Source organism: Panthera tigris, chromosome A3 (genome assembly GCF_018350195.1).
Source record: "Panthera tigris isolate Pti1 chromosome A3, P.tigris_Pti1_mat1.1, whole genome shotgun sequence".
NCBI classification, from domain to species: Eukaryota; Metazoa; Chordata; class Mammalia; order Carnivora; family Felidae; genus Panthera; species Panthera tigris.
In genome coordinates this window covers 114,698,703-114,713,054 of record NC_056662.1, presented here as the reverse complement: position 1 = coordinate 114,713,054, position 14,352 = coordinate 114,698,703, and the positions used below count along the sequence as shown (strand labels likewise).

Sequence of the window (14,352 nt, the reverse complement as noted above, 5' to 3'; positions counted from 1 at the left end):
TGTTTTTCATCTTGCAGAAAAATATAGAATATACATACAGTCTAGGAACAGGGGAGATAAATAGGAATCCAAAAGCTATAATAGAAAAATGAACTTATATAGACACACACACACACACAATTATTGGAAAAGTTGCTATAAATGGCATAGATCATGGATTGTGTAAGAATATTTGCAACAAAAAAATGCAGAGGATTAATCCATGATGAAGAAGGAGGTTTGCAAATTTGACTGAAAAAGAGACAAACAACAGAGGAACTGGCTAAAAGAAACACTGCTTTCACAGAGCAGCAAATCCAACAAAATCGATTCATTGTGGCCAGGGAAACACTAGTGACCAGCTGATGAAACCAGTGTGAAAGATTCACCGCTTAGGATAGAGGGTAGAGTTCTTACAAACCAGAAGATAAACAACTGAATTTTCAAAACAAGTCAAGGATATGACCAGTATATACATCCAATGGACTTTTTAACCTAATCAAAGACATACAAATTAAAACAAAAATGATACAGTTTGCAACTTAATAAAAATTATAATACCAAGCATTATAAGTAAAAGTGTGAAAAGCACTATCCTACGTTTCTCAGGTTTTAGCTGAACATTGTAGAGGTCAGTTACCCATATTTAGCAAAAAGTGTTAAGGTGTTCATATTCTTTGATCCAGCAATTTACTGGAATTTATTCTAGAAAATCATCATCATTAGTTATATAATGATCAATTTAAATGTAGTTTATGTGGGAACACCTTAAATATATGAAAAACAAAGGAATTTTTAAGATTTCTACACAAGCAAATATTATGCACCCATAAAATGACATCTTAGAAAATCTTTAATGGCATGAATGGAAAAATGAATGAAAAAACAAGTTATGAAACAGTATGTATAGTATGGTCCTATTTGTTAAATGTTTACAGATCTCTTTTTTCAGGACATACATTTTATATACTTATGTATGTATATGTCTATATGTATGTGAGTCTGTCCTCACCAAGTATACACTATTCTGATCTTGCCTTAAATGATCTATTAATACACCAATGTTGTAAATTGTGGAAAATGTCAACATGTTTTCATTCTATCTAGAAAATGAAACTTGTTTTAAAGACTCAGAGAAGCAGTGTCTATTGGACAACAGATTGTCAAAACTGAAAAGATTTCAAACATTTATACAAAACACCAAAGCTGAACAGATTCTGGATAGGAATGTGAAAATATAGGTCCCTGAAATTATCTGTAGGAACCAAATTCAGTTTAGATAAGCAAAATTGTTCACAAATACACAATTTTTAATTTCACCTTTCCAGGTGAAAGTTGATTTTTTAAAAATATTTATTTTGAGAGAGAGAAAGTGTGTGTGTGTTGAATGGGGGTGGACCGGAGAGAGAATTCAAAGCCAACTCAGCACAGAGCCCGTCATGGGGCTGGAACTCACAAACTGTGAGATCATGACCCAAGCTGAAATCAGGAATCAGACACTTAGCAGACGGAGCCACCCAGGTGCCCCTAAAAGTTGATTTTTAAGTATAGGATGGTTCTTTCTTAGAAAAAGAGGAGGTACTAATTTTGATTTCTAAGAAAGTAAAAGCAAGATGGGGCAGGTCAACAATGCTAGAGCACTGACCATCACCTTCTAGTTCTGAATGCCAGCAGAGGATTAGTATCTACACTTCCCTGAGAATGTCTAAGGATGAGTTGGTAGAGATGGAGAGAAATGTGTATCCAAAGGGGAATAGGGCCTCCCTCTAGAGCCAAGGTCAGTCTCCTCAACGGTTTTGCTTCTGTGCTATGGGAGAGGCGTGACTGCAATCAGAGGATAAACCACAAGGTGTGCTAGAGCCCACTTGGAACCTCTCCCAGAGGAAGAGGAAGTCTAGAGGAAGGAAGGAAGGTCGAGGGTAGCAGCCTAAACCTAAACTCCCTTCAGGTGCTCTAAGTGGTCACTCCACCTGGAGGAATAGTGACAGGAATCTGAGCAGATCCCACAGGCCAGGAACTTCTCTGAGCACTTTACAGGTCTTACGTAGTGGATCCTCACAAAACCCTAGGAGGGTAGGCACTGTTATTATCTGCACACACAGAGGAGGCTTATGGTTAACAAGCTAAGGCCGGAGAGCTGGTGAGACGTAGGATCAGAAGCTGCCTGCCTCTCTCTACTTTTCATTCCTTAAGTAACTACTCAACTTATACAAAAGCAAAATGAATAATGTTCTCAGTGGGAAGTAGTATTTTCTGTAAGAAAATGGTACTGAGTCCCAATGCCACTTAATTTTCAGTGGGTTTGTGCATGCCCTTTTATTTTGAAGCTGAAAGTTGTCTTATTAGTGTTTTTAGTCTAAGTCTATCTAAATCTGTCTGTTCAAAGCCATTCTTCAAAGTGTTCTGACTAGTGCCAATTTGTCACGCTCATTATTAGCCATGTACTATTATATGTCAGTGTTAAAGTGCCACAGTGAATGATTGTCGAGTTACTAAATCCAACTTTTATCATCTTGGAGTAATTTTTTTTTTAATCTGAAAAACAGTGCACAAAACCAGCAGCCTCAGCATTTTAACACAAATGCATCTTAGATGACAAGCTACTTTATTTAAAAGTCTCCAATATAGGGGCACCTGGGTGGCTCAGTCGGTTAAGCGGCCGACTTCAGCTCAGGTCATGATCTCGCGGTCTGTGAGTTCGAGCCCCGCGTCGGGCTCTGTGCTTACAGCTCAGAGCCTGGAGCCCGTTTCAGATTCTGTGTCTTCCTCTCTCTGACCTTCCCCCATTCATGCTCTGTCTCTGTCTCAAAAATAAATAAACGTTAAAAAAAATTTTTTTTTAATAAAAAAATAAAAAAAAATAAGTCTCCAATATATATAGATTTATGGATTTAGATCTGAGTAATAGAATATAGGCTTATATGTATTTTTTTTCATTTTTTTTCAGTTTATTCATTTTTGAGAGAGAGAGAGACAGGGCCTGAGTGGAGGAAGGGCAGAAAGAGAGAAACACAGAATGTGAAGCAGGCTCCAGCCTCTGAGGTGTCAGCACAGAGCCCGACGTGAGGCTCGAATTCACAGATTGCAAGATCGTGACCCAAGATGAAGTCAGATGCTTAACTGACTGAGCCACCCTGGTGTTCCAGCTTACATGTGTTTTTAATTTTTAAAAAAGTATTAAGGTGAAATCCAAAATAGATTGTACTTTTGTATATTCTCCATGTATTTTAAAGTAGAATGGGGAAAGAATAAAGTTGATAACTGAAATTTCAGACCATCTTGGGTTAAAAAAAAAAAAGTTTGTATTTCTATTGTTCTGCCACTGAACTGTATAGATAGATGTGTTCTTCAGCAGCTATGGGCAGACCAGGATTTCTTCACCCAACTCTCATTTGAAACATAAACTTGTCTCACTCCCAGTGAGCTTTTCATATTGAATAGGACTCTTGTAATCATCATGGGCTCAACTTGACATGCTTGGAGACACTCCCTGCTGCATATTACATTTATAAATTCCAGTCATATCTTTTAAACCTCTGTTGGTTACTTAAACCTGACTGATGTATTAAATATTCCCTCAGTCTCAGCCTTAGACTAAAAATTAAGATTTGAAGTACTAAGTGTCCTGTTCTTCCAGGAGAGGAAAAGAAACATTTATGGACCCACATGAGTGTGGTTGTTGTAACAGAGTGGTAGCTTTACATAATAATAATAATAATAATAATAATAATAATAATAATAATAATAAAGTTTGAAACTTTCCAGAAGACACAGTATCAGCAACAGAACAGATTATTTTCTAAGCACCATACAGACAGATGACAAGTGGCTAGATAGTTGAGATTACAACTCTAGATGCTATCTAAAAATGAGAGCTTTTAAAAATGGATATTACTGATGGCAGCCATCATAATTTGCATATTTTAAAGTATGTTGTTTTCATACCAAAAGCTTTAAAGGCCGTATAAATCCTTTGCACTTGAAGGAACTTAATCTATTATTGCATTATTTTAGCCCTATTACAAGCTGATACATGTAATGAAGGCACATTTCAACTTTTGAATATGCATTTTGTTACTGTCACTTTGGAACGAAGCATGCCCCTCGAGTCTGCTAACCCTCACCTGTTACCTTCTGGGAGGAAACTAACAGGTCCAGTAGTAATGCCTCCTCTAGGCTTAGAGGCCAGGAGGTCTTGATAGGATGTCAGTGAAAAGTAAGCTCCTCTATTAGCGATAAAGGGTTGCGTGTGGCTCTGAGTTATCTGGAGACAAGAAACTTACTATAAAGTTTACGAAGTATCAAGATACCTCAGGGTGTAAAAGCCTTTCTCCATCTCCTCTCTTGCTCTGGCTTTAATGCGTTTCTGAGTCTCTGTGATTCTTTTTAAAAAATTTTTTTTAACGTTTATTTTTATTTTTGAGACAGAGAGAGACAGAGCACGAACGGGGGAGGGACAGAGAGGGAGACACAGAATCGGAAGCAGGCTCCAGGCTCTGAGCCATCAGCCCAGAGCCCGATGCGGGGCTTGAACTCACGGACCGCGAGATTGTGACCTGAGCTGAAGTCGGACGCTTAACCGACTGAGCCACCCAGGCGCCCCTGAGTCTCTGTGATTCTTAAGGATCCAGTGCAGCTCAAGGGAAATGAGAAGCAAGGTATAAGCCGGCTCTTCTCCCTTCCCCAGTTCTCCTGCTCACTCAATGTTAGCAGCTAACATTTATTGAGTATTTACTATATATACTTTTGACCCTATTTTTGTGTTTTTATATGTAGTAGCTCATTTAATGCTCTCAACAACCCTGTGAAGTAGTTTGTAGATACAGGAACTAAGCTACAGAGACAAGTAATTTAGTCAGTCAGTAAGAGGCAGAGCTAGGATTTGAACCCAAAGGGTCTCCTTCCACAGCTCTCCGTGCTCTACACAGCAGGGTTTCTAGAATTTTTCACTTAGGAACATTTCTGTAAGTGCTACCAACACAGTTTTAAAACTTGCCGTTTGTTCAGTGAACAGACAGGTGTTTGCATACATGCCCTTCTCTACGGGTTGCCCAGAAGAAATAGAAAGCAAGGGCACTTTAGTTTCTTACTAGTATGGCCTGTCCTTTTGATACCAGTTTGTGAGCATGAAGGGCCACCTGTGGAAGGAAGGCGAGCTTGTAGGAGCCCCCTGCTCAGGAGGAGCCCTGTGAAGTGGTTTGGGGTGACTGAGGATGGTGGCAGCTGTTGGGGGAGGCCGTGGATGAGTGAGGCTGAGGAGACTGGCAACCTTTTCAGGGCAGGGTGTGGGCAGGTGAAGCAGAAATGTTGACTGATTGCAGGGGAGTTTTGAAAGTAAGTGAAATGCGCACCCGTTTCTGAATAAGAGGCTAAGCAGCATGACGAGTGACCAAACGTGTCCTGTTATTTTCCCGTCGTGAGATGAAGTGGACCCCCTGCTGGAGTCAAAAAGGTCCAGCCTCGCCTTTTTTTGTAGGCATTCTGATCCAACTCCACCAGACCCGTCCTGAGCGGGCCTTCCGTCCCCCTCCGCTCTCCTATCAACAATGCTCAGCATCCCTAAAACACTGTCCTCCAATTTTGAATCTAAGCCTTGTTGACATAGGTATTTTCATTTTCTAGACCACAGTCCTAATTAAGGGCTGATTATATCTATCAGACACTTAGGAAACCAGACTGCAAGCCAGTCCTTATCCTCAAGTAAATCACAGAGTAAAGGAGACAGTAGACATTTACAGAAGACCTAATCATTAAAAAAGCAAGGAGAACAACCTCTAATAGTAAGGTCAATGGGAAGGGTAAACATGGTGAGTTAAGGTGGGAAGTTGCTTTGTGTCTTGTTCATATTGGGGTAAAACTTAAGTGCTGTGAAGTGCATGGGTCTTAAATGCACACAGTTGGGTATATTCCACACCCTAATCAAGATCCAGAGTGTTTCGGCCACCTAGAACACTTCCTTGTGCTCCTTGCCGATCAGTTCTCACCCCTGTGGCAGCCACTGTTTGGATTTCTATTCCCACAGATTAATTTTGCCTGCATCATACATTTCTGTAATGAATCAAAGCCCAGATCCAAGGGCTCTCACTGAAGAGGGCATGGTATGGAAGAAAGCAACATTCAGAGATTGTGCACCAACATGCTGTGTGCATTGGGCAAAAAGCTTAACCTCTCTGGCCCTTGTATACAGGATTCAAGTAGGCGATCCTCACGTTTCTTTAAGGATTTACTACTCCTGCTTACATTTCTAATCTCAGAGACACCACCATCCACTCAGTACCCTGAGCCAGAACACAGGAGCTCATTCCACCTTATCCTCCCACATCCAGTTGACCGCTCTTATCGTGTCAGCTCTCTTGTAATTTTTTTAGACATGTCACTTCCTTTGGCCCCTACCTCACTGTCATTTCTTGCCTTGTCATGACCATCAAATTACTCTTACTACCTCTCTTGTCGGTGGTCGTCTCCAGACCATTCTTGTCACTGCCCCCAAGGTAACCATTGCCAAAATGAAACACATTCTCATCCCTTCTCTGTTGATAATCATTAAGTGCTTCTCCACCATCTAAGGTGCTTCTCTGTCGCTTACAGAATGGAGTTCACATTCTCAAGTTTGACAGTTGAAGGCCTTTACCAGATGCCTCCAGTGTACTTGTGAGCCCCTTAGCCCCACTATGCTCTCTGGGCCCACTGCACCTGCCTGGCCAGCTCCCTCCCCTCCTTCTTCTCCCCTATTAGGGCACTGTTTATGCAGCTGTCTCACTGATTCTCTTATGAACTCTTGAGTGAGATTAGAGATTATGTTTTCTCTCTCTCTCTCTCTCTCTCTCTCTCTCTCCAGCATCTGGCATGTGACTTTGTTAAAAACACTTAACCCCAAAGTAATTAATCAGGAGACTGCTAAGGATGATGGTGTCCTGGCAGGGTCTTACTTGGACTTCAAGCTGATATGGTTTTAAAAAATAGAAAAATCACATAAAAATGTTAAAAATTAAAAAAATTAAAAATCATATGGAAGTTTTCATACGTTTCTGACCACTTCACTAAATCTAATTCTGAGTGTTTTTTTCCAGTACTTTCATAGCAATAATGAGTTAAAGGTAAGAAATTCTGTGTTTTTATTTGGAGAGAAGGTGTATCAATAAGAGGTATCAAAGCAGTGACTCCCCCTGGTATAAAAGGGCTAATCCTTTTATTTCTACCTCAAACCTGACTTAATGTGCTCATCCATTTAGTTCTAGAATGACAGGTTACTCTTTCTGTGAAGATAATTTCTTTCTAACGGTTTTGGTGGTGATTAGCAAACAGATAAAAGACTAAAAATGACGGGTAAATTTATTGACCCAAATGCCTAGAAACACCAGTATTTAAATAGCCCTTTTTGTTCACCGTGGCTTTCTCTGTCCCGATTCCACCCCCCCCCCACCCCCGTTTTTGGTTCTGCCTTGTGGTTTGCATCAGCGTTACTACCCCCATTGATCATCACTCAGTCTGTGTTTTCATCTTTTCCAAAACCTAGGGAAGAACCTTGATGCCGTCCACGACATCACAGTGGCGTACCCTCACAACATTCCTCAGACAGAGAAGCACCTTCTCTACGGCGACTTTCCCAAGGAAATCCATTTCCACGTGCACCGCTACCCAGTGGACACTCTCCCCGCCTCCAGGGAGGGCCTCCAGCTCTGGTGCCACAGGCGGTGGGAGGAGAAGGAACAGAGGCTGCGCTCCTTCTACCAAGGGGAGAAGAGCTTTCACTTCACTGGCCACACCATAATTCCACCTTGCAAGTCTGAGCTGAGGGTCTTTGCGGTCAAACTGCTCTCTATACTTTATTGGACCCTGTTCAGCCCTGCAATGTGCCTCCTCATATATTTGTACAGTCCTGTTCGGTGGTATTTTATCATCACCGTTGTTGTCTTTGTGCTACAAGAGAGAATATTTGGTGGACTTGAGATCATTGAACTTGCATGTTATCGTTTTTTACACAAGCAGCCACATTTAAATGTAAAAAAAAAATGAGTGAGCTCGTAGGGTAACAACCCAAGGGTCTTTTGGAGATGTGTTGAGCCTTTTTAAATGGAGGTGCATTTTTGCATGACTATGTCAGATATTTCTACTACCATCATTATTTGTTAAAGATATTTTGCACTTAGTTTTGTGGGAAAATATTGCTACACACGATTTTTTTTTAAATCTCTGAATGTAATTTCAATACACGAAGCAGGGAGCGATCGCTGTGAAATAACTCGGGCCAGAGTTTTATTAAGCAATCGCCAGGCTGTTAAGGTACACATACACGATTTTCCTAAAGGCCCAGTCCTCTTCCCTAACCAATTCCCCAGCCAACTCCCCAGACAAGAAGCAGATCTGGGGCTTGGGAGCACTGGCTCAGATCAAGTGCTGGCACTTGACTGTTGAGGTGAGGGCCCTTCTTCCCAGCTCCCTCCCTCGGCACTGTCCCCACACTCATTTCTACACCAGTCAGACCACTGCAGCCTTCCTTAAGGCCAGAGACCAGAAATCCCTTGCCCTTAAACCAACCATTTTGATAAGAAGCCCTTCATTACTCATAAAACCTTGGCATTTAGCCTTGCACTGACCTAGACATCAGAAGACCACCTGTGCCCTCTTTTCACACGAAGACCTGGACGTGTCTCAGGGAGCAACCACAGGCTCTCCACTTAGAAACCTTGGTTTGAGTTTTTAAAGATAGGAATTAATACAGTTCTTCATTTCTACGTACTCTAGCATGCTCAGTGCCGGGGTCTCTGCCGCTTATTGGCAGGTGTAGCTCTTTCTGCGTAAAAATGATACACATCACGTCACTTACCTTTCTAAAGGAACAGCATAGAGAAGGTTCTGTTCTTGGAGTCAGAAATTCTCGAAGTTGTGTCTTTTGAAATATTTCTTTCAAACCTGCCCCCAGAGAGAAAGTTATTGTATTTCTTGTACGTGCATCTGTAACATCTGCCACGAAAACAACAGCACTTGCAGACGGGGCAGTAATGGTTTATCCTAAATTATTCAACCCTCGTAGCCTTGACAAATTTTACTCTTGGAACCAAAATGGTAGCACGAAAATGAACCCCTTTTTAAGGATAACCAGGGCTCACTCACTCTTTTTAGGCCCAGGCTTTTTTTCAGTACTAAAATTCAGACCCACTTTTGACCAGTTGTTTGCCTCAGTAGTCCTCGATTTGGAGCCCATGGGAAATCCAGCAAACCAACAGCACCAATCTCTGAGGCAGAAGTGCGGGGTCATGTTCCCCACCCTGCTGAGGCCAGGCACTGTGCTTTTCGTCATAGGACAGGGGTGCTGGTCAGAGGCAGTGAAAGGCCTTTAGCTGTTAGCAAACCCGTCTACTTCACCCCTGCCTTGAACCAGCCTCAAAAGCCATTGCTTTATTACTCTTTTGGCATGAATGCCTTCTCCTTAATTACGGCCTCTTTTTGCTCCACAGCGACTTTTAGCCCGACAATTGAAGTGTGCATTGCCGTGAAAGGTGAGCACATCGTGAGCCCAACTTACGGAGGACATTCTTTCAGAGTACAGGTTGCGCGTATGACGCTGTTGACACATCACCTCTCCTGGGAGGGACCTGACCAGTGCCGCGCAGGCACGCACCAGCCTGTATTTATCTGCTCCCCCAAGGCTGTTCTTAATGCTGCCTGGAGCTACTAATTCGTTATTATGAACATCTGCTCTAAACCCAGCTGTTGAATCTCCTGGCTTTTTCAGGTGTTTTCTTTTTTAGCTTTTTTTTTTTTTTCCTTAATGAAAGAGTTTTCTAATTTAGGTTTCTCTCAGACTTCCTTTTGGTTATATTTGGAAACATAGAAGGAGTTTCACAGCATCGCATTCACATTGTCCTGGGCGATAAAGAAAAGCTGTGTTTCCCGCCCCACACTTTATACTGCCGCCCGCCGCCCTCCTCCAGCTTCTCACGGCTCCTGGTTTAAGTGTAACCTCCATACGAGGCGTGAGATCCGTAAAAGAGGAAATCTTTTTTTTTTCTTTTGTAGAAAATGTTTTCCTTTTGATCATAAAAAAATACACATAGAAGATTCAAACTTTGTTTTATCTACCCAAAATTCGTACACACTAAAACTGGGGAATAATAGACCTTGTACCTGCTGAATCAGGAATGATAACTTCAAAAAGAAAAAAGCTGCTTCTTGTTGGTTTTTTGGTTTTGGGGGGAGGGGGTCTTTGTGTTTTTGCAACAAGGCATCTTTTAAAATCATAATTATTTGTGTTCCTATATATTGGTCTTTTTCTTTTAAAAAGTGTTCAAGAACTATTCACTTGATGATTTGGAACTCAGAGCTTTGTAAAATTGGTAACAAAACGTCAAGCAGGAAGTAATTGAACTTTGGTGTCGTGATCGGCCTCAGGAATGCACCCCCCCTTCCCACCCCTCACCCTGGACTCCACAGCTACTTGTCAGGCTGCGTCTACACACCATACCCCACCTCGCGCCCTCTCAGGCCCTTGAAGGTAAACCCATTGGACCGTGAAACATTTACAGTACTGTCTGTCCAATTTGCTCGATCTTCACTGTTTAGAAGCATTTTAACTGAAGTGTGGTTTGTGTGGGCCGTGAACCATTGTACTTGAAGTAGGCACCTGCAGGGAAGGGCACCGGCCAGGTCACACGTTCTAGCAGACCCCGCTGATGAAGCAGGCCGAAGCCATCGTGCAAATCAGCAGAAGCAAGTGGTGAGAGGCAGGAAGAAAACACGGTCAGCGGCCGTAATTTGAAAGTCCTACTAAAACCCTTCCTTGTTTGTTATAACACTAACCCACAGCTTAGGGAGAAATACCAGCTTCCCTTCACGTCACTTTGAAATTCATTCCTTCCTCCTCACCACATCAGGAGTCGGACGTTGGTGGCCAAGCCCGAATTCTGCAGAAAGGGGGCCCTTCTCGTTTCACCCGGGCCGCGACCATGATGCCCCCGTGCACTTCCCTAATCGACACTCTGCTGGAGGGAGCCTGTTGGTAGCCAACTGTTTACATTTCTTTATATAAATAATGTGCTTTCAGTGCCTTAGTTACAGGTCCCTTTCTTTTTCTTGTTCCAGGAATTCTGCAATGTGTTTCTTAGGTAAGAGTCTCTCTTTGCTACTCACTGGGAAGAAAATGGTTTGTAAACACTGATCACTGTCGTAAACTTTGTGATGACATCCAGAGAGGAGAGCTAGATGCTGAGGTGGCTTTTGCCTTAGAGTTGTTATGTATGCCGTAGGAAACAAAAGCGTTCCCGTCACACCATGAGCTTCAGATTGGAGATGACCCAAAAGCCACCTTGTACCGACCTTAAGTTTTTATTTCAGAAGAGAATCTTGGTTTTGGTAATTTATTTTTTAAAAGATTATGTACAAAACACCAAGTTTTAAAAATAACTCACAGAATGGCCTTAGTTTTCAATGTCCACTGGTATGTTTGTGAGTTGTGTTATCTGTAATTTACATCCCAGAATAAAGTGGAATGAATTAGATACAGTTTGCCCATGTGTCCTGTTTCTGTTCTTGCCAGGCGACCGGGTGCTACTTTCTTTTCCCACGTTGGTAAAGCCATACAGTATGTAGTATAAGAAGATCCTCATCAGGGCTCTTTCTTTCACAGATGTTTAAAAAAAAAATGCCCACACACAAAGGGAATATACCTCTTTGATAACTGGAAAAAGTCTAGGGGCCACAGTCGAATTTAGGTCTCAGTAAATGTCATCAGAACTTGGTTTTCCTCCATTTTTCTCAGTTCAGCCCTGAGGGCGATTTGGTTATTTCACACTTGCGGGGCTGTAATGGCAGATCTCCACACCACCAGCTGCAAGAGGGAAATGGGACTCTGCACCCACCATCACTGTCAGGGAGTATGTAACTGGGAAAGCAAATCTTGGAGCAAAGCCTTGAATCAAAGCATGAAAATGTGCCTGGCAAGTATGCTTGCACACACACAAACACACGCACACAAATCATGGAACCTAAGGGTGGCAGAATATGCCACCCCAAAATACAGCTAAACACAGGCCACCCAAACTATGCCACTTGGGTGCATTGCTGGTTTTGAGCTATAAGCACTTGAAAAGCAGCAAACAGAGGGAAAGACTTTCTATGAATGGCCCTCATCTGCCTGAAGACCCATTCTCATTCCCCAAAAGGACTCAACAGCCATAAACCCCCTCCCTGGGAGTTTCATCAACCAGCGAGGGTGGACTCCTGTCACAGGAGAGAAGATGAAGTCAACACCACACCCAGATAAATGGTGCCACAAAACATCATATGTCCCATCTGGTCTTCTAAGGGCCAGTACATCTTTCCTAAAAGTCATTGACTCTCCCCTAAGAGGCCTCCCTTACTCGCCTCTTCCCCTTCCTGATGAAGGTGTCATTTAATCCTGAGTTCTTTGTTGTTATTGGTTTTTTTAAGTTTATTTATTCTGAGAGAGACTGAGACAGCAGGGGAGGGGCAGAGAGCATCCCAAGCAGGCTCCACGATGTCAGCACGGAGCCCACTGCAGGGCTCCATCTCACCAACCATGAGACATCCAGGCATCCCTAATCCCGAATTCTAAGCCACCTCTGGGAGTCACTCCTTTTTCCTTGGGTATCTCTATGTATACCTGAGAGATACATGTTAATAAATTTCTGATCGTCTTCCTCGTGTTAATCTGTTATCACCAAGACAAGAACTCAGAAGGGTAGAGGGAAAATTATTTTTCCTCTCCTGCAGAACCTGTCCTATGAGCTCTACCATGCCTGCTGCTCTGTCTTCAGGTTCTACAAGTATTTTGCTTGAAGGATTCACTCTGAGGGGAGCCCACGGTGTCATTCTCTAGCAGAGGGACACACAGGGACCGAGGAGCCCAGATCTTGAGAGCTGGTTTCAAGGACTGGCCCATAGCCTGGTGGGATTTCCACACACTGTTGATGCAAGGGAGAGAGAGGAGAGCATAGTCTTGCTAGATGCCCACTTGTCCTCCACATTACTCACTTTACTGATAAATTGTGTACAGGGCTTAAGCAACTCCCAGTGGAGTATGGCTTTCTGATGAGGCAGTTCAAATGCCAGCCAGTGTGCCCTAGGGTGTGTACAGAAGCTCATCTATGTGTGTGCAATGCATATTGCATTTTTGTGCCATCAACTTCGTGCTAATCTTCGTGTCAAAACATTTTAACAGAAGTAAATTGCTAAGAGGAAATGTGTGCTCTGCTGGCCATGCTTGACTTGTCGCAGGATCCACGTGATGACCTGAGCCTGTGGTTGCTGTGTCCCTATATCCTCCCAGGAGCAAACCTAGTGGGAAAGAGCCCAGGGAACCGCTTCCCCAGTGGCCCAACAAAAACCCTAAACTGGGTTTCAGTGATTATTCCTGAACTGCTCACTTGCCCAGAAACCCTGTGTGGGTTGAGTTCCTGGGTTGCTTGCCACCTCCCGGAGTAGGGGTGGAGTTTGGTCCCTCGTCCCCGGGATGCGTGTCAGAGAGGGATGGATTTTAAGAGGACTGTTATTGAGAATAGGATGGGGTGACGGTGGATGGCCACACGGCCATCTCAACTGTGAGAGCTCCCATGTCTCCTAATGTGGCCCAAGCAGGTCAACAAGGTGTCCAGCCGGGGTTGCTGGTCCTGCACAGTGGGAGCCTTCTCCATCAACAGTAGGGGGTATTTGGGAACCCAGGCGTCCATGGTTGTGCACAGACCATCTCATCAATGACTGGTCCCTCTGAATTCTTCTGTTACTGCTTCCACACACAACACCCAGACTCAAGCAAGACAACATTGACAACATTTTTCTCTCCATGGGGATTTGTTAAAGTAATGACACTGCAGCTCTGACGCCCCTCCATGTCCCAGCACTGCACACGCACCTGCAGTGTCACTCAGTCTTCCTTCACCTGCCTCCGCGTGTGTCCTTCCTTCCTGGTGCATTAGATCCGACAAGTCTGGGGACCTATTACCAGCTCTCCCTGCTCCACGGTCTCCACGTACCGACCTCAGAACACCTGACCCGGTTTGATCGTGGAACCCCCTTCTCGCAGTCCCCAGTGGCTTCCTGCTGACTGCCAGACAGCCTACTCCCAACCCAGCCAACCAGTCCTCAGGACTGTCCCCAGGTGTGAACTGGTTCACATGAATGTACCTGACTGCTTCTTGCCCCTTCCCACCTTCACACAGAGCCCTCACACGTGAAAGGCATTTCTGTCACCAACCCACGACCAGTCAAATCCCACTTTTTCTCTCACGTTTTCATGATCAATTTAGCTTAAAATGTCCTCCTGCCACAAAGTCATTTCTCTGCAGCTCATGCTTGACTGCATTACATACTATCTTGCGTTATAGTTATTTTTCAGTCTTATCACCCCAGCTGAAA

General features: G+C 43.4%; 1 protein-coding gene across 7 annotated transcripts in view; it reads left to right on the top strand.

The window, feature by feature from the left end:
• Positions 1 to 11,481, top strand: part of LCLAT1 (lysocardiolipin acyltransferase 1) — a 181,202-nt gene extending 169,721 nt beyond the window's left edge. For all 7 annotated transcript variants that reach the window (XM_007088844.3, XM_042982227.1, XM_042982226.1 and 4 more), the window contains one exon: positions 7,496 to 11,481. In XM_007088844.3, coding sequence (XP_007088906.1) covers positions 7,496 to 7,995 — 500 coding nt within the window. In that variant the 3' untranslated portion in view covers positions 7,996 to 11,481. The remainder of the gene's footprint in view (positions 1 to 7,495) is intronic.
• Positions 11,482 to 14,352: the final 2,871 nt, after the last annotated feature.